The following is a 19,633-nucleotide window of genomic DNA, read 5'->3' on the forward strand; positions in this document are numbered from 1 at the left end:
TGTCTTTCATTTAGTGATTTATTTTTATATAAGTAATCTTTATATAGAAAATACATACATGGAAAAAATATATGAAATTTCGGAATATGCAAAAAGCTTGAAAAATACAAATGGCTTTCACTCAGTAAAAATTAGCCCAAAAAAAAGGCAAAGGTAATGCTCCCGGTAAAATTGAGGAAAAAAAAAGTGACTTAAAATCTCAAGTTTTTGTGAATAAAGTTACATGTTGGCAAGGTTGCTAGGCGACAGAAGCAGCACTTTGCAAGGCAACGGAAAGGGAAGACACAGCTGGTGACACAAAGCAAAAATTCTCCATGAGCCAGACGTCTCATTTCAGTTCAGCCTTCGTGGTCTACAACTGCTTTGAAGGCTGCGTCCCCTGAAGGATGTGGCCCCTGAACTGGGACACAGCTCCCATCACTTACTGATTACATCAAACACATTAACAATCTGTAATATCTGATATAAACAGGGAGGTAAAATACATAAAGATACAAGCACAAAGATCAGGTTAAAACTGTCAAGAAAGAAAATAAATACAATTGCTAGCAATTAGCAATTAGCATCAAAACAACTTTTACAAACGCAACATAAACCATACAGTACATAAAATGTACTGCCACTAACTTAACTGAAATAAGTAAAAAAACACAACACCAAACCTAAGTATTTACATCAGTACACTACTAAAAAAGATCAAAACAGTGAAATACTCGTCTCTGCAAAGTACTGATCTGCTTTGTCTTACAGTAACAATATCTGAAATACACTGAATAAGTATTAGTTACTTACAAGACCGGAAAGGCTGAACATTACCAGGGTTAAGATAGAAGTTTCATGTGGAATATATACATAAAGTTGAAACTCAAACATGTCTAGTTGCAAAATTAATACAAAAATTAATACAAATGTAAAGGTTTAAACAAGTCTGCAACTTTAATCTCATACAGTAAAGCAGAAACCAGGAACTTCTGTGCAAATACATCTGTGTGTTTAGACTTTTCATGGGAAATAATGGCATCTGGAGTGCAACACAAATTGAGTATACTTACTTACTTACTTATGCTGTACTTGACTGACATCTAGTGACCATCACTGTAAATTTTGCTGTTTTGCTTCACACTGCTAGCATTATAAACTCATAGTCTTTTGCTTATGGCAAAAATAAAGGTGCAGACAGTAAACGCAGAAAAACTGCACAGGGACACTTAATCCTGGGTCATTTCTAAAATGGCACAGGTCTAAACAAGTCTAGTTTGGTAAAAATGTTGGTAAGAATAATTCAGTAGCCCCTTGATTGTATAGGAGATGTTCCAACAATTTATCTGCAAATCTACGCCCACGGTCACTCATGTGGCGCAGTGAGAGTTTGTTTATCGTAGCTGACAAAATAATGCAGAGGAATGAGTGCGAAGTTCGACAGCAGGATAGAGTGGTTCATCGAATGTTGTTTTAAAGGTATGGAGGCGATTCCGACTGTCAGAAAAAACTCTGTAGAAGGACAGAGAGCCAGCCGGCTGATCCAGATACACTCCCACCCGACTGGAGCGCGAGCAGAGTGAAGATACACTGATACGCTCGTTGTTGTGCAGAATAAAACAACCATCATTAGAGCAAATCAGACTCCAAGACTTGTTGTTGCGTCCCAGTTTGCAATCGTTCACATCCCCTTTCCTGTCAATGCTTCTGTACGTTACCCCAATGTTGAAGGGCTCCACCACTTCGAGCTCCCAGTAGTAGCGCCCCTTTAGACCCTGTTCACACAGCACTTGTGGCCACTGATCAAACCTCTCTGGATTATCGGAGTATGACTGCTCCTCTTCCACCCAGGTCACCCCTCTGTTCTCTTCAGAGAGACGGAGGTTCTTGTGGGCTGTGTTGGGGTCCAGAGTGAGCTCACAGGCATCTGGAGGTAAGAAAACATCATTTCAAGAACATGGACTTAAATAATATCATGTGTGGGCACTACTGACAATAAATAAGCCCAAATCTGCTTCAGATATAGTTGTGTTTGTTGTTCAAGAGTGTCTTCCCTCAAAAAGTGTACGGATGCCTCAGTGACAGAAATGTTCAGACCCATGTGTCAGTGGAAGTTTATAGTCCATTAAAAGGTCAAGTTTGTGTATAATAGAAATAGAAGAAATCTGTTCACTGAAAACCTGCATAGACCTCCGACTTCAAGCTTTGATTACTTACATTTCTTTAATCCTGGTGTCATCCAGCGATTTCCACAATGTTCAAGACTGCAGAGAAAAATGAAGGTTAAAATCTTCCAGCAAAGAACAGTTATGTAACTGAGACTGTGCTGCTCTCAGAACCTTTGCTATCAAGAGTACCAGAGCTACAGATGTGTCCATGGTAAATCTAGAGAATATGCATCTGTTGTTATTGCCAACCAACCTTTGGTGCTACTGTACGTCACTACATTTTACTATAGTTCAGTCCAGTGATACGGCACCCTTGACTATCTTAACTTGAATCTAAACATTAGAAGTAACTAGAATATATTCTGGTCATTTACTGTATCTCTGTAAGAAGGTGTTTTTATTGGTGCTGTTGTCCTTGCACAGTGTAGATCTAGTATAAAACTCTGACAGTAAACTCATTTTGATATAGTGGAGTTGTAAAAATAATCTGACAACACTTCTCTCTTAGCTCAGTAGAGAAGTCATAAATATAATAGACTACAATAGTGTTACAACAGCCCCGTTCAGGACTGTCTCATTCACTGTGTGGGGCACAGACGCTCCCATTGAAAAGCTCAGGGAAGCAGCTGTGCAATGATCTTTAACAGAGGTGGAGCAGTTAACCAGACATCCATTTACCAACCTGACTGAATTTGGTAAAATAGATGCACTTATATAGCATTTTTCTAGTGTTATCGACCACTCAAAGAACTTTACAATGGAAGCCACATTCACCCATTCACACTGTGTGGTGCTTTTCCACTGTACACACACATTCACATGATGCATTGGAGGTAACTTGGGGTTCAGTGTCTTTATCAAGGACACTTTGAAATGGAGATGAAGGAGCCAGGACTTGAACCACAAACTGTCGCCTGTTGTTTTCATCCTTGGTCTTTTCCTTTGCAAAGCTGTTTGAAAACACTTCTGAACAAGCAGAAATCTTACGTTTGTGTCACTTGTCCAAGTAAGTTTCATTGTAGTGTGCGAAGCTACAATGGGCTCATTATTGCCCTGAGGGCACCTCCTTGTAATTGACGGTTGGTGATTGAATGGTTTCACAAATGTATGCCGGGTTAACCTCCAATAAAGAGCAGTACAAAGCTGTTTCACTGAGCTTTTCTATGGTGATACATTCTCAAACACAGCTAAGATTATATTTACTTGAGTTTGCTGAGCTTGTATTGTGGATCATCTCTCAGCTCAGAGAGAAGCTTCACCCCTGAGTCTCCTGGATGGTTGTAGCTCAGGTCCAGCTCTACCAGATGGGAGGGGTTGGATCTCAAAGCTGAGGCCAGAAACTCACAGCCTGTCTCTGTGACCAGACAACCTGACAAACTGAGAAAACACAGCTTGGTTAATCAACATGTAGGTTCAAGATGTATTTATGTAGAGTGCTGTCACGAGCAGTGAGTTTTTTCAAATCCTGAATAAATGTAAAGAAGGTTGATCTTTATTGGTCTTTATTCATTACAGGCAGAGAACCCAAATATTGTAGAGAGAAAGTTGAAGTTTAAGAATCAATTGAATGGTGGGGATCAATTCTGACTTTCAGGGGGAAAAAAAAACTCAGCAGAAAGATGGATTCCAATATACAAGAACCAAGCATTACTGCCAAAGGAACAAGACATTTTGATACAACTGAATATTTTTTTAAGTACACCCAAGTAAACAGACATTTTTAATTTGCAGCAGATTGAAGTCTTGTCCAACCATTTGCAACACGGCATGTTAGTTGTTATATAAATACCTCAGTGTCTCCAGTCTGCAGCATCGACTCGACAGTCCATCACAGAGCAGCTTCACTCCTGAATCTCTCAGGTCATTGTTGCTCAGGTCCAGATCTCTTAGAGGTGTGTCGGGGAACTTGAGACCAAAGGCCAGGTGTTCAACCCACTCTGTAGTCACTTTGCAGTCTGCTAGTCTGGGGGGATAATAATGTTATAATATTATAAAGAACAAGGTACAACTGTTTAAGCTCATTGGTGGAACTCGGACCTGTTTGCAGCAGCATAAAACCAGATCATCTTACATTGCCTTTCTGCTGCTCTTCACTGCCGGTATCAGCCTCCTTCTGCCCTCCTCCGATGTGTTGTAACTCTTCAAGTCCAGTATATCCAGATCATTCTTCGATACCTGCAGCATGTAGGCCAGCGCAGAGCAGTGCAGGGTAGACAGCTCGGTTTTTGAACGATCTTTCAACATCAGATACTCAGTAATCTCATCTTTGACTTTCTGGTCTCTCATCTCAACCATGCTCTGGAAGAGGTAGATGCAACTGTCTGGAGAGGGGTCTTTCCGTCGGATGGATTTGAGGTAAGTCAAGATTTTCTTTTCAGTATCTTGACTTGAATCTGGTGGTGTCAGCAGACCCTGAAGGACTCTCCGGTTGGATTCAACCATGAGTCCAAGAAGGAATCGTAAGAAGTATACCAGGTGGCCATTTTTCTTCTCTAACACTTTGTCAACTGTCATCTTTAGAAGATCAGGTAAAGTATGTTCTTTGTCCTTCAGATCAAGGAAGTTGTTGAGCTCTGTTGTGTTCTTGTTTGTGAAACAGTCATAGACGTAGAGAGCTGCGAAGAACTCCTGGATGGTCAGATGAACAAAGAAGAAAACCTTCTTCTGAGAAAACAGTTCTTCTTCTCTAAGAACTGTGGTACAAAATCCAGAGTAGATAGATGCTTCTTTTATGTCGATGCCACAGTCTTCCAGGTCTGTCTCATAGAAGATGAGGTTGTTCTTCAGCAGATGAACAAATGCAAGTTTGCCAAGTTTCAGGAGAAATTCTCTGTGTGTCTCCAGAAGGTTCTCTTCATTTTTCTTAGTCCTCTTGTCATATTTTCTGTGTCTGTGTTTTGTCTGAACAAACAGGAAGTGAGCCATCATCTCTGTCAGAGTTTGAGGAGTTTCAGCTTTTTCATCTCCTCTAAAGACTTCCTGGAACAACACAGCAGAAATCCAGCAGAAGATCGGGATCTGGCACATGATGTCAAGACTCAATGAAGACTGGATATGTGAAATGATTCTGTCAGCAAGACTCAGGTCACAACTGAATTTCCTCCTGAAGTATTCTTCTTTTTGTGGCTCATTGAACCCTCTTATCTCTGTCACCATGTCGATGTACTTTGCAGGGATCTGACTGGCTGCTGCTTGACGGGAAGTTATCCAGACCTTTGCATTAGGAAGAAGGTTACCCTGGATCAGGTTTGCTAGCAGGTTACCCAGAGACGTAACTTCATTAACAGAGGTTATCATTTTATTTTTTTCAAACTCCAGTTGAAGTCTGCTTTCATCCAGACCGTCCAGGATCACCATAACTTTGGTTTTGACGTAATCCGCTGAATCTCGGAGTGAAGGGTGGAATTCAGTCAGGAGCTTGTGCAAGTCTTTTGTATTTTTGCTCAAATTCATCTCTCGGAAAGCAAGACAGAAAACAAAGTCAATATCCTGGTTTGCTTCCTCCTCAGCCCAGTCAAGAATGAATTTCTGCACAGAAAATGATTTTCCAATTCCTGCACTGCCCTTCATCAGGACTGTTCTTTGGGGTTTCTCTTGGCCAGGCAAAGGTTTGAAGATGTCACTGAGGTTCACCGAAGTTTTAGACAATGCTTGTGTTTTCAGTTTACGTTGGAGGCCAATGAACTCGTGCTCTGCATGTGGCCCTTCACTCTCCCCAGTGATGACGTAGAGTTGAGTGTAGATGGTCTTCAGGGAACTCTGTTGGTCACCACTACCTTCAGATGTCAAAGCAAATTTCTTTCGCATGGCTTCTTTAAACTCCTTCTTTACTTTCCAAAGTGTACTGTCGCCTGTAACAAGCAAAAGCATGATTGCAAATTCAAATAATACCGGGGTGGTCAAATCATTTTAGCTTAGTCATGCAAAACCACAAACAAGCACAAAATCTTGACTTTGATGTGATTTTGTGACTAAAAGTCTTTTTAAGTTTTCTTTTGAATGTAATTTTTCGTTTGATTGTAATTTTACACCTGACACCTCAACAAAGTTGCTGAATATCATCAGATTGTGGGAGAGCAACTTGATGCTTTTTCTGGTTGCTTTCTGGCTCTAAATAATAAATACATAATTTTTGTGCAAAAGAAAATCTGATTCCTTTTAATGCCAGAACCTAGCACAAACCACACAAACAGTATGTTGCTCTATTTAAACATTAAATACTAATATTTGATGCCCCACTGATTATGAAGTATTACTCTATTAATACCATTAGTTGTGGTAGCAGTATTAATAATATATAGTAATATATATTAAATATTTTTGCAGTATTTAAACTTACCAGCGCCACTCTGGTGTTCAGAATCTTCTCTGGGTTTCTTTCCACACTTCAGGCAAGAGGAGGCTGCTGGTGGATCAGACTGGTCCCAGTCTGAGCTGAGACACTGTTTGCATGACAAGTGTCCACAGGTGAGTTTGACTGGATCCCTCAAATCCTCCTCACACACTGAGCAGCTGGATGGATCCCCAGTCATCAGACTGTAAGCAGTGCAACAAATGGCCCATTATTAGCCAACGTAGCCCTTTACCTGGAACTGTTTTGTTGTGAAATAATTTTCTCTGAAAGCATTGGTAGTTTACACAGATACCAATTTCTCAAATAAATTTTCTTTAAGCAGCTTTGGTCTAAAGTTCTGACTGAAAAGTAAATTAATTTTCAATACAGAACAAGTGCAAATGAAATAAAAGACACTGAGATGTGGTAATCTTTTCAGTTTCAGCAAAATATTTATCTTTATCCTGGAGCTGATATGACTCTTCCGTAACTTCATGAGGACACAGACAGGACAGGGAAGAGGAGAGGAATGGCATGAAAATATCAGAAAACCCTAATTTGATATCAAATGTTCTTCTTGTAATCTCAGCTTCAGTCTATGGGGTGAATGTAGACTTGTTTAGAATCATATAAATACTGTAAAATGTGCCACAGCTGAGCAGCTACTTGGTTATCTGGTCTGCAAACTGATGCTACTGGTGAACTTTTCCCCAGTGAGCTGTGTTTGGTTGGTGGCTCTTTCAATATGTTGAGGTGCTGGACAGGTGTGCTCATGGTTGTCAGTTAGATAAGAAGCAGGAAAGTTAATGCTGTTTTATTTACCGTTCAGGGTTCTCAGTGCCAAAGTGAAGTGGCTGACCCATGGATCTGTCACTCTTCAAGGAGACAATGCTGGGACTCATGGACCCATTTACTCTGATCTGTGAACTAAGAGGAGAGAGTGTTTGATTTACTCATCATTTCTTCAGAGAGAGGTCATTTACTGCCCAAGTATAGTAGATATACATGAATTAATGATACAAAACAAACATTAGGAGGAATTCATAGAGAAGCATGGACAGTTTATAGTTTCAGATTAATAACAGATGAAAAGCAGGGAACCAATATATACATTTTAATGTAAAATGCTGACTTGTTTAATTGACTGTATGACTCTGTGTCTGGCAGGGTAACCTGTGTCCAGCTCTGTCAAGCCCATTTTATTTTAATTAGAAAGCATAAAATGCAGAGTTACCGTTCAGGGTCCTCAATCCCAAAGTGAAGTGGATGACCCATGGATCTGTCACTCTTCAAGGAGACACCGCTGGGACTCGTGGACCTTCCTGCTCTGATCTGTGAACTAAGAGGAGAGAGTTTGATTTACTCGTCATGTCTTCAGACGGTTTCTTGCAGAGTTCTCCACTAGGTGTCACTTGTTAGTGCAGCTTGTTGAAGGCGTCTCTCTCTCTCATTTACAGTGAGTTAAACCGACCTGACTGGTTGCTCTGTGCAGGAGCTGATCTTCTGATCTGACTCCTCAGCCGCCACAGAACGCGTCCTCTTCCTCTTCCTCTTCCTCTCAGCCATTTCTGCTGTTAAACAGTGGGAGTCAGAGCAAAGGTTTGTAAAGGGAAAATTTCATCATAATGGCAGCTGTTTTTGTACAGTACAGACAGTTTTTGACAAAGATTAAATGCGAGATTTGTTTATACTACTGGCGGTTTTCTATGTATTCTACTGAACAGCTATGGATTCATATAATAATAATAACTTTATTTATATAGCACTTTTCTAAAACAAAGTTTACAAAGTTCTTTACATACAATTAAAATCCTCATCCCTCAAGATACAGAAATAAAATATAATAGAATAAAATAAAATGGATTCAAATCTTCTCCCACTACTGCGCAGTTTCCATTGTGTTTAATGTAAAAACAAAAACAAATGATAATGATATTCCAACTGTGCAGTTAAATCAAAGCTGTTATTTGGCATTCAATGACATTTCTTTTAACTAATGCTATCACACAGAATAATATAATAATAATAAGAAGAAGAAGAAATAATATAATAACAAGAAAAATATAAATAACGACAGTGTTTTTTGTTGAGGTTGTTTTATGGCGCAGTTTGTGACCTTCACCTCTCAGAGGACAACATGTCTCCTGTGTCTGCACAGAGAGGCCAACAACACACAACCACACACAACTACACACAACTACACACAGCGACACACAACTACACAGCAGCCAGCGGGTCCGACCTCTCACAAGGAAACACACAGGTTAATAAACAGATACTCACTGTTTTAGCACAAACGCTTCGCTCCTTGTTGCTTTTTGAATCAAAAATATTCCCTGAACGTCTCACGTGTAGTCAGCCTGACCCGTCTACTCAACTTCCTCATCCCTGGACCCTCCCTTCGTTTGTTCACTTTCGGTTTCTATTCCTTATGTAACACGGACCATGAGCAAGATGCTGATTTTAAACTTATTACACAACATCTGTGGAGTAAACCAGGATAAATGAGTCTGACTCTGCAAGAAGTCGAAGTTAAAGTTTGTGAAGGAGGAGACTTGTGTTGATATTATGACATTTATTCCTCAGCCCTGACAGTGGGTGGTTCTCAGTCTTTAAGGGTTCAGATGATGCTTTTCTGCTTCTGTATGTGTGGATCAATGAATTTGACTTTAAAAATTAAAATGCATAATCTATTAACTGCAGCTCCAGCAGTTATAACAATGAAGACACCTAGACAAAATGTTAGTAACAGTCAGTGTAGTCACTGTGTATTTTACACACATCTTGAATTTTTAAGGTGGATTCAAGGTGGAGAATGTGTCCTATTGGTTTCTGGCCCCAGGACAGATTAACTCAATGTCTCATCGCACATTTCCACATTTCAAACAAAGGATATCCTAAATATTAACTCAGTTATTGACAAATCACTACTAAAATAATAACCACCTAATATCTGTATCACATCTTTTTAGCCTAAACTACAGTGGGTGACACAACTGGCTTGATTAGGCTACAATTTCATTCTCGATGGACTAAAGAACTTCTGTGTTCATTTTTATTTAGCCTTTATTTTACCTCTCAGTTTGTTAAATAGGCTTCGTACATTTACTGTGGTAGCTTTATTAGCATGTAGCCCACTGTATGATTTGTCGACCTACAGTTTACCAGTCACTGATTGCACCTTCTAAATGGTTTAAAATCAATACATAATTTTTGGGAGGGGTACAAGGTGGGATGGGACATTCAGGTGAGTTGATATGGGAGAGATCTTTCACAATGTCAGCACTGCTGTTAATGTGTCTGTACATGATGCTGATGTCATGTTTTAATATCTCAAGTAAGTTTTATACTGTTTCCATGTCATGATGAGTTGAGATAGGGCAAAAAAAGATCTCCAATGTAGCCACCAGATGGAGCACACACATCATTTTTACATCACTGAGATGCCTTTTACAAAAGCTGTCGCCATTCAAATGATAAACAGAAATAAAAATAGTTCACATCAAATCATCAACAGTTTTAATACAGACTGTTTCTTTGGTAAAAAGTAGTTTCAATGAAAACTCCAGAATAACAGTACTGTTTCTGAAAAGAGGATTCTGTAGATTGTTTAAAACCATGTTTTCAATACTATGAGCACCATAAATTAAATGTCATTGTACTGACTTGTGGACAGAAATCTCACACACACGTCCGAAAACCCTGAACAAATAAAACTAAAACTATCCGCATGAAGAGACTTTTTTTTATGTGATTACCACATGTTTCAGATTATCTGAGTGACCGACTTCAACCCAACTGATCTGCTGAAAATGTTATATTTTCAGTATTAAAAAAAAACCCCACACACTGTTCAGATGTCTTTCATTTGGCGCTGTTTTAATCTTTATATATAGGAAATACACACATGAAGAATATATGAAGTTTCAGAACATGGAAAAAGCTTGAAATATTCAAACATCTTTAACTCAGTCCAGTAAAAGTTAGCCTCACAGAAGCCAGACAAACCTTTGAACTCATAGATTCTCAAAGGGGAATAAAGGTGATTTTAAGTGAGGCACCTCCATCATTTCTGGAGCAAGTATTTCAGAACAGGAAGCTACCTCATAGAATACGCTTTTCCAGCATATCTGATAGATTCCTCTTTTAAGACTTTTAAGATGATGATTCTTGAACTGTTTTGCTTCCACCGCATGATTTATCTCTCTCCTCAGATTGATTCAGAAATGTATGTCAATGGATTATGTGGAAATTTGATCAAAGGTTTTCTCACTGTGTGAGCTGGAAACATAGATTAGCCACATTTGTCCAGTCGAGTCTTGAAATGAAATTTAAAAAAATGTGTTTTTGAACTGTTGCTACCAATTGTGTATTAAATTTAGGCTGGCTTTGTGAGGCTAATGTGAAACCTTTAACCACAGCATTCAGAAAACTTTAAAGACCGACTGTGTCGCAGCAGCAAAATTAGGCTCTCCCATTTCATAGGCTCCTTCAAACGCGTTCCCTGAAGGATGTGCCCCCTGAATTGGGACATAGCTCCTCCATTTTCAGTAACAGGTTACATTAAAATTCTGATTACATCAAACACATTAACAATATACTGATACAAACACAGAGGTAAAATACATCAAGATACAAGCACACTGCAATCTATGTGGTCAAAAAAGAAAATAAATGCAATGCTACTAATAAGCATTAGTACAGTCGGATACAAACATTAAAACAACTTTTACAAACACAACACAAACGTACAGAATTCAGGATATACAAATGCTCACAATGGCTGTTTCTGCTAATGTGGGTCAGCTAACATTTGTACTCAAAGGTGCGCATATACAGTTTTCAGGATTTTTCACCACTAGTTTATATCTTTACCATGTTAGCGGTGTGGCTGTAGGGACGTTAATGTGTCGGTCAGTCCGTCACTTTGGTTCAAAATGAAATATCTCTGCCACTATTGAAATTATTGCCAAGAAATTTTGTTCAAATATTCATGGTCCCCAGAGGTTAAGCAGTTTTCCTCTAGTTCAACCATGAGGTTGATGTTGATGGTTGATGGTATTTAGCTATTGGACGGATCGTCATGACATCTTTATGTTTAGTGCTAATTAGCAAATGTTAGCCTACTAAGACAACATTATACCTACTAAATAGCATGTTAGTTAGTTAGCATTCTGATGTTAGCATTTAGCTCAGTGACTCTTGCTCTGCACTGTGCATTTGTTAGTACTTTATAATAAGCATGAATACATGGTGCGTTTAAAAATACCACAAGACGACAGGTTCAGGGTTTATTAAAGTAGATATATCTGAGCCTCATTACTGCAGGTTGAAGGTGTAGAGGACTTTGAAATAGTAGATAAAAAGAAATCATGTGAAAAGGTTCCTTGTTAGTGTACAGGTGTTGTTAATGTGCGGAAGGAAGATAAACTCATTCAGAGAATCTCTCATCATAGGAATGTTTATAGCTCCACATGAATCCCCTCTGTTTCTCCACTCTGTATATCAGCTGTATTGTCCACATTTAGCACAATATGTCCAGCAACAGCTGTTAACATAAGAAATGCTGCACATCAGGGCCCAGAAAAAATATAACAAGTATTATTTTTGTTGTATTTCCCATTGCTATCAGAGAAAAGTCTAAACACAGGGATGTATCTGCCTGTATCTGTCCTGGAGTGACACTATTATATACAACATGAACTACAGTTGTTTGTTTGCTGTGTGGCATGCTCCGGTTTGTGTTTGTTTAGCTAAATACTTTTACACTTTTACATATAGAAAAAAGGTTCTGGGTGGCAGTTGGTAAAAATGATAAAATGTACTGCCACTAACTTAAATGAAATGAGTAAAAAACACAACACCAAACCTATGTATTTACATCAGTACACTAAAAAAGATCAAAACAGTGAAATACTCGTCTCTGCAAAGTACTGATCTGCTTTGTCTTACAGTAACAATATCTGCAATACACTGAATAACTATCAGTTATTTACAAGATCAGAAAGGCTGAACATTACCAGAGTTAAGGTAGAAGTTTCATGTGAAATGTATATATAAAGTTGGTCAAACCTGTCTAGTTGCAAAATCAATACAAATTTAAAGGTTTAAACAAGTCTGCAACTTTAATCTCACACAGTAAAGCAGAAACCAGGAGCTTCTGTGCAAATACATCTGCGTGTTTAGACTTTTCATGGGAAATAATGGCAACTGGAGTGCAACACAAATTGAGTATACTTACTTACTTATACTGCACTTGACTGACATCTAGTGACTATCACTGTAAATTTTGCTGTTTTGCTTCACACTGCTGGTGTTATCAACTCATAGTCTTTTGCTTATGGCAAAAATAAAGGTGCAGACAGTAAACACAGAAAAACTACACGAGTGAAATCATTGGTTTAAACGGCTGCACAACCAGTCAGACACTTCTCTCATTGACTGCCTCCACCATCATTTCAACATGCACAAACAGCCGTCTATACTGATTCATGAAAACTGCTTCAAACTCAGTTACCCCTCACAGCAAGCTGGTGGGTTGGTCCTCTACTCTCATTGCCTCTTTCTTTATCTCTGGCTCTTTTATGAGGAAATATACCAATGTTGCAGACACAAACCTGGCAATTCTGCTTAGGCCTGACCCTAAAGGACAGGGACACTTAATCCTGGGTCATTTCTAAAATGGCACAGGTCTAAACAAGTCTAGATTGGTAAAAATGTTGGTAAGAATAATTCAGTAGCCCCTTGATTGTATAGGACATATTCCAACAATCTACCTGCAAATCTACGCCCACGGTCACTCATGTGGTGCAGTGAAAGCTTGTTTATCGTAGCTGACAAAATAATGCAGAGGAAGGAGTGCGAAGTTCGACAGCAGGATAGAGTGGTTCATCGAATGTTGTTTTAAAGGTATGGAGGCGATTCCGACTGTCAGAAAAAACTCTGTAGAAGGACAGAGAGCCAGCCGGCTGATCCAGATACACTCCCACCCGACTGGAGCGCGAGCAGAGTGAAGATACACTGATACGCTCGTTGTTGTGCAGAATAAAACAACCATCATTAGAGCAAATCAGACTCCAGGACTTTTTGTTGCGTCCCAGTTTGCAATCGTTCACATCCCCTTTCCTGTCAATGCTTCTGTACGTTACCCCAATGTTGAAGGGCTCCACCACTTCGAGCTCCCAGTAGTAGCGCCCCTTTAGACCCTGTTCACACAGCACTTGTGGCCACTGATCAAACCTCTCTGGATGATCGCTGTATGACTGCTCCTCTTCCACCCAGGTCACCTCTCTGTTCCCTTCAGAGAGACAGAGGTTCTTGTGGGCTGTGTTGGGGTCCAGAGTGAGCTCACAGGCATCTGGAGGTAAGAAAACATCATTTCAAGAACATGGACTTAAATGATATCATGTGTGGGCACCACTGACAATAAATAAGCCCAAATCTGCTTTAGATAAAGTTGTGTTTGTTGTTCAACAGTGTCTTTCCTCGAAAAGTGTACGGATGCCTCAGTGACAGAAATGTTCAGACCCATCTATCAGCGGAAGTTTATTGTCCATTAAAAGGCAAAGTTTGTGTATAATAGAAATAGAAGAAATCTGTTCACTGAAAACCTGCATAGACCTCCAACTTCAGGCTTTGATTACTTACATTTCTTTAATCCTGGTATCATCCAGCGATCTCCACAATGTTCAAGACTGCAGAGAAAAATGAAGGTTCAAATCTTACAACAGAGAACAGTTATGTAACTGAGACTGTGCTGCTCTCAGAACCTTTGCTATCAAGAGTACCAGAGCTACAGATGTGTCCACGGTAAATCTAGAGAATATGCATCTGTTGTTATTGCCAACCAACCTTTGGTGCTACTGTACGTCACTACACTTTACTATAGTTCAGTCCAGTGATACGGCACCCTTGACTATCTTAACTTGAATCTAAACATTAGAAGTAACTAGAATATATTCTGGTCATTTACTGTATCTCTGTAAGAAGGTGTTTTTATCAGTGTTGTTGTCCTTGCACAGTGTAGATCTAGTATAAAACTCTGACAGTAAACTCATTTTGATATAGTGGAGCTGTAAAAATAATCTGACAACACTTCTCTCTTAGCTCAGTAGAGAAGTCATAAATATAGTAGACTACAATAGTGTTACAACAGCCCTGTTCAGGACTGTCTCATTCACTGTGTGGGGCACAGATGCTCCCATTGAAAAGCTCAGGGAAGCAGCTGTGCAATGATTTTTAACAGAGGTGGAGCAGTTAACCAGACATCCATTTACCAACCTACCTGGTAAAATAGATGCACTTATATAGCATTTTTCTAGTGTTATCGACCACTCAAAGAACTTTACAATGGAAGCCATATTCACCCATTCACACTGTGTGGTGCTTTTCCACTGTACACACACGTTCACATGATACACTGGAGGCGACTTGGGGTTCAGTGTCTTTATCAAGGACACTTTGAAATGGAGATGAAGGAGCCAGGACTTGAACCACAAACTGTTGTTTTCATCCTTGGTCTTTTCCTTTGCAAAGCTGTTTGAAAACACTTCTGAACAAGCAGAAATCTTACATTTGTGTCACTTGTCCAAGTGAGATTGATTGTAGTGTGCAAAGCCACAATGGGCTCATTATTGCCCTGAGGTCAGAAAACACCTACTTGTAATTGACGGTTGGTGATTGAATGTCTTTCCCTCAAAGGACGCTAAGGGCAACAATCAGCCTATTTAATACTTGAGGACAAACTTGGACAAGTGGCACAAAGGTAAGATATCTGCTGTATCAGAAGTGTTTTGATTTTTACAAGAGAAAAGGCTTCAAAGATGAAGACTAACTAGCTGGTTGGTTTCACAAATGTATGCCGGGTTAACCTCCAATAAAGAGCAGTACAAAGCTGTTTCACTGAGCTTTTCTATGGTGATACATTCTCAAACACAGCTAAGATTATAATTACTTGAGTTTGCTGAGATTGTATTGTGGATCATCTCTCAGCTCAGAGAGAAGCTTCACTCCTGATTCTCCTGGATGGTTGTAGCTCAGGTCCAGCTCTACCAGATGGGAGGGGTTGGATCTCAAAGCTGAGGCCAGAAACTCACAGCCTGTCTCTGTGACCAGACAACCTGACAAACTGAGAAAACACAGCTTGGTTAATCAACATGCAGATTCAAGATGTATTTGAACCAAGCACATACAAGGAACAAGACATTTTGATACGACTGAATATTTTTTTAAGTACACCCAAGTAAACAGACATTTTTAATTTGCAGCAGATTGAAGTCTTGTCCAACCATTTGCAATATGGCATGTTAGTTCCGATATAAATACCTCAGTGTCTCCAGTCTGCAGCATCGACTCGACAGTCCATCACAGAGCAGCTTCACTCCTGAATCTCTCAGGTCATTGTTGCTCAGGTCCAGATCTCTTAGAGGTGTGTCGGGGAACTTGAAACCAAAGGCCAGGTGTTCAACCCACTCTGTAGTCACTTTGCAGTCTGCTAGTCTGGGGGGATAATAAAGTTATAATATTATAAAGAACAAGGTACAACTGTTTAAGCTCATTGGTGGAACTCGGACCTGTTTGCAGCAGCATAAAACCAGATCAACTTACATTGCCTTTCTGCTGATCGTCACTGCCGGTATCAGCCTCCTTCTGCCCTCTTCTGATGTGTTGTAACTCTTCAAGTCCAGTACATCCAGATCATTCTTCGATACCTGCAGCATGTAGGCCAGCGCAGAGCAGTGCAGGGTAGACAGCTCGGTTTTTGAACGATCTTTCAACATCAGATACTCATTAATCTCATCTTTGACTTTATGATCTCTCATCTCAACCATGCTCTGGAAGAGGTAGATGCAACTGTCTGGAGAGACAGCCTTTCTTCGGATGGATTTGAGGTAAGTCAAGATTTTCTTTTCGGTATCTTGGCTTGAATCTGGTGGTGTCAGCAGACCCTGAAGGACCCTCCGGTTGGATTCAACCATGAGTCCAAGAAGGAATCGCATGAAGTAAGCTAGGTGGCCATTTTTCTTCTCTACAACTTTGTCAACTGTCATCTTTAGAAGATCAAGTAAAGTATGTTCTTTTTCCTTCAGATCAAGGAAGTTGCTGAGCTCTGTTGTATTCTGGTTTGTGAAACAATCATAGACGTAGAGAGCTGCGAAGAACTCCTGGATGGTCAGATGAACAAAGAAGAAAACCTTCTTCTGAGAAAACAGTTCTTCTTCTCTAAGAACTGTGGTACAAAATCCAGAGTAGACAGATGCTTCTTTCATGTCGATGCCACAGTCTTCCAGGTCTGTTTCATAGAAAATGAGGTTGTTCTTCAGCAGATGAACAAATGCAAGTTTGCCAAGTTTCAGGAGAAATTTTCTGTGTGTCTCCAGAAGGTTCTCTTCATTTTTCTCAGTCCTCTTGTCATATTTTCTGCTTCTGCGTTTTGTCTGAACAAACAGGAAGTGAGCCATCATCTCTGTCAGAGTTTGAGGAGTTTCAGCTTTTTCATCTCCTCTGAAGACTTCCTGGAACAACACAGCAGAAATCCAGCAGAAGATCGGGATCTGGCACATGATGTCAAGACTCACTGAAGACTGGATATGTGAAATGATTCTGTCAGCAAGATCATGACTGAATCTCCTCCTGAAGTATTCCTCTTTTTGTGGCTCATTGAACCCTCTTATCTCTGTCACCAAGTCGATGTACTTTGCAGGGATCTGATTGGCTGCTGCTTGACGAGAAGTTATCCAGACCTTTGCATTAGGAAGAAGGTTACCTTGGATCAGGTTTGCAAACAGGTTACCCAGAGACGTAACTTCATTAACAGAGGTTATCATTTTATTTTTTTCAAACTCCAGTTGAAGTCTGCTTTCATCCACACTGTCCAGGATCACCATAACTTTGGTTTTGACGTAATCCGCTGAATCTCGGAGTGCAGGATGGAATTCAGTCAGGAGCTTGTGCAAGCTTTTTGTATTTGTGCACAAATTCATCTCTCGGAAAGCGAGACAGAAAACAAAGTCAATATCCTGGTTTGCTTCCTCCTTGGCCCAGTCAAGAATGAATTTCTGCACAGAAAATGATTTTCCAATGCCTGCACTGCCCTTCGTCAGGACTGTTCTGTGGGGTATCTCTTGGACAGGCAAAGGTCTGAAGATGTCACTGAGGTTCACCGAAGGTTTAGACAATGCTTGTGTTTTCAGATTACGTTGGAGGTTAATGAACTCGTGCTCTGCATGTGGCCCTTCACTCTCCCCAGTGATGACGTAGAGTTGAGTGTAGATGGTCTTCAGGGAACTCTGTTGGTCACCACTACCTTCAGATGTCAAAGCAAATTTCTTTCGCATGGCTTCTTTAAACTCCTTCTTTACTTTCCAAAGTTTACTGTCCCCTGTAACAAGCAAAGGCATGATTTCAAATTCTGTCTAGTTAATATCAAATAATTTTACCTCTGTCATGCAAAACCACAAACACAAATCCTGACACCTCAACAAAGTTGCTGAATAACATCAGCTTGTGGGAAAGCAACTTGATGATTTTTCTAGTTGTTTACCTGCTCTAAATAATAAATACATAATTTTGTGTATATGAAAATCTGATTTGTTTTAATGCCATCACCTAGCACAAACCACATAAAAAGTATGTTGCCCTTCATATTTAAACATCAAATACTAATATTTGATGCCCCACTGATTATGAGGTATTACTCTATTAATACCATTAGTTGTGGTAGCAGTATTGGTAATAGTACAAATATTTTTGCAGTATTTAAACTTACCAGTTTCATCTCTCTGGTGTTCAGAGTCTTCTCTGGGTTTCTTTCCACACTTCAGGCAGGAGGAGGCTGCTGGTGGATCAGACTGGTCCCAGTCTGAGCTGAGACACTGTTTGCATGACAAGTGTCCACAGGTGAGTTTGACTGGATCCCTCAAATCCTCCTCACACACTGAGCAGCTGGATGGGTCCCCAGTCATCGGACTGTAAGCAGTGCAATAAATGGTCCATTATTAGCCAAAGTAGCCCCTTTACCTGAAACTGTTTCGTTCTGAAGCCACTTTCTCATCGGTTGTTTCCTCAGAAACCAATTTCTCAGATTAATTTTCTTTGAGCTGCTTTGGTTTAAAGTTCTGACTGAATATTAAATTAATTTTAAATGCAGAGCAAGTGCAAATAAAATAAAGAAATGTTGACGTTATATTGTAAAAACCCTAATTTGATATCAAATGTTCCTCCTGTAATCCCATCTTTAGCCTATGGGGTGAATGTAGACTTGTTTAGAACCATATAAATACTGTAAAATGTGCCACAGCTGAGCAGCTAATTAGTTATCTAGTCTGCAAACTGATGCTACTGGTGAACTTTGCCCTGGTCAATGTTGGTTAGTGGCTCTTTCAATATGAGGTACTGAAAAAGATTTTTCGTCTACGTGGCTGCCAGTATAGCATTTTGTTAAATTAATACAAAACCCATTTTTTCTCCCTTTTGATTTCTGAGGTTTTGTCTTTAAGGAGAACAAAGGACACGTGATTCATAGAGCAGACATGTAAGCTGGACAAGACAGAAATGCAATTTAATTTCTTATGGGCTATAAAATATTTTTTAAAACCGCGTGACCTGTTGGAAAACCTGCTAAAATTGGGAAAAAACAAACAAACAAACAAACAAACAAACAAAACTAAATTACAATGTATGTCAGTTCTTGCCTGTCTTACCTAGGAACTTTTTAATTTAATGTAAAATCTTGACTTGTCGCTTTAACTATATGTCTCACAAAATGTGGAATTACCGTTTGTGCTTCTGGACACCAAAGGAAACAGGCTCTCCCATTGACCTATCACTCTTCAAGGAGACAATAATAGGACTTGTGGACTCATTTGCTTTCATCTGTGAACTAAGAGGAGAGAGTGTTTGATTTACTCATCATTTCTTCAGAGAAAGGTCATTTACTCCTTATGTATAGTAGATATACATGGATTAATGATACAAAACAAACATTACATGGGAGTCAAGGAGAAGCTTTGACTTTCAGTGCAGTAATTACAGTTTCAGACAAACAACAGGGGAAAGACTGAGAACACTGAGCTTGTGCAAAAACATCACTGGGAAACTCAGGTTTCAATTGTATTTCCTCTCATAGTGAGTCAGTGGGAAGCACAACAAAGAA

The 19,633-nt window shown here is 39.6% G+C and overlaps 1 protein-coding gene and 1 long non-coding RNA gene across 11 annotated transcripts in view; one reads left to right on the plus strand and one right to left on the minus strand.

The window, feature by feature from the left end:
- LOC139606996 (NLR family CARD domain-containing protein 3-like) overlaps positions 1-19,633 on the minus strand; it is a 23,752-nt gene continuing 4,119 nt past the window's right edge. For 5 of the 10 annotated variants that reach the window (XM_071459516.1, XM_071459512.1, XM_071459513.1 and 2 more), the window contains exons 5-11: positions 19,256-19,360; positions 18,248-18,447; positions 4,219-5,998; positions 3,937-4,110; positions 3,351-3,524; positions 2,197-2,243; positions 1-1,906 (exon numbers count right to left, since the gene is read on the minus strand). In XM_071459516.1, the coding sequence (XP_071315617.1) occupies positions 1,374-1,906; positions 2,197-2,243; positions 3,351-3,524; positions 3,937-4,110; positions 4,219-5,998; positions 18,248-18,447; positions 19,256-19,360 (3,013 nt within the window). In that variant the 3' untranslated portion in view covers positions 1-1,373. Of the gene's footprint in view, positions 1,907-2,196; positions 2,244-3,350; positions 3,525-3,936; positions 4,111-4,218; positions 5,999-6,486; positions 6,684-7,302; positions 7,408-7,714; positions 7,820-7,951; positions 8,052-8,763; positions 9,091-10,338; positions 13,838-14,127; positions 14,175-15,433; positions 15,608-15,804; positions 15,979-16,086; positions 17,861-18,247; positions 18,448-19,255; positions 19,361-19,633 lie in introns of those variants that run through there. The other 5 variants (XM_071459519.1, XM_071459518.1, XM_071459521.1 and 2 more) reach the window with 5 other exon arrangements.
- Positions 5,893-19,633, plus strand: part of LOC139607077 (uncharacterized) — a 20,051-nt gene continuing 6,310 nt past the window's right edge. Inside the window, exons 1-4 of the long non-coding RNA XR_011684774.1 lie at positions 5,893-5,988; positions 6,474-6,614; positions 7,310-7,470; positions 7,938-8,079. This is a non-coding gene — a long non-coding RNA (uncharacterized lncRNA). The remainder of the gene's footprint in view (positions 5,989-6,473; positions 6,615-7,309; positions 7,471-7,937; positions 8,080-19,633) is intronic.

The sequence above is a fragment of the Trachinotus anak genome, unplaced genomic scaffold (assembly GCF_046630095.1).
Source record: "Trachinotus anak isolate AG129_WGS33_773 ecotype Australia unplaced genomic scaffold, CSIRO_AGI_Tana_v1 ptg000023l, whole genome shotgun sequence".
Lineage (NCBI taxonomy): Eukaryota > Metazoa > Chordata > Actinopteri > Carangiformes > Carangidae > Trachinotus > Trachinotus anak.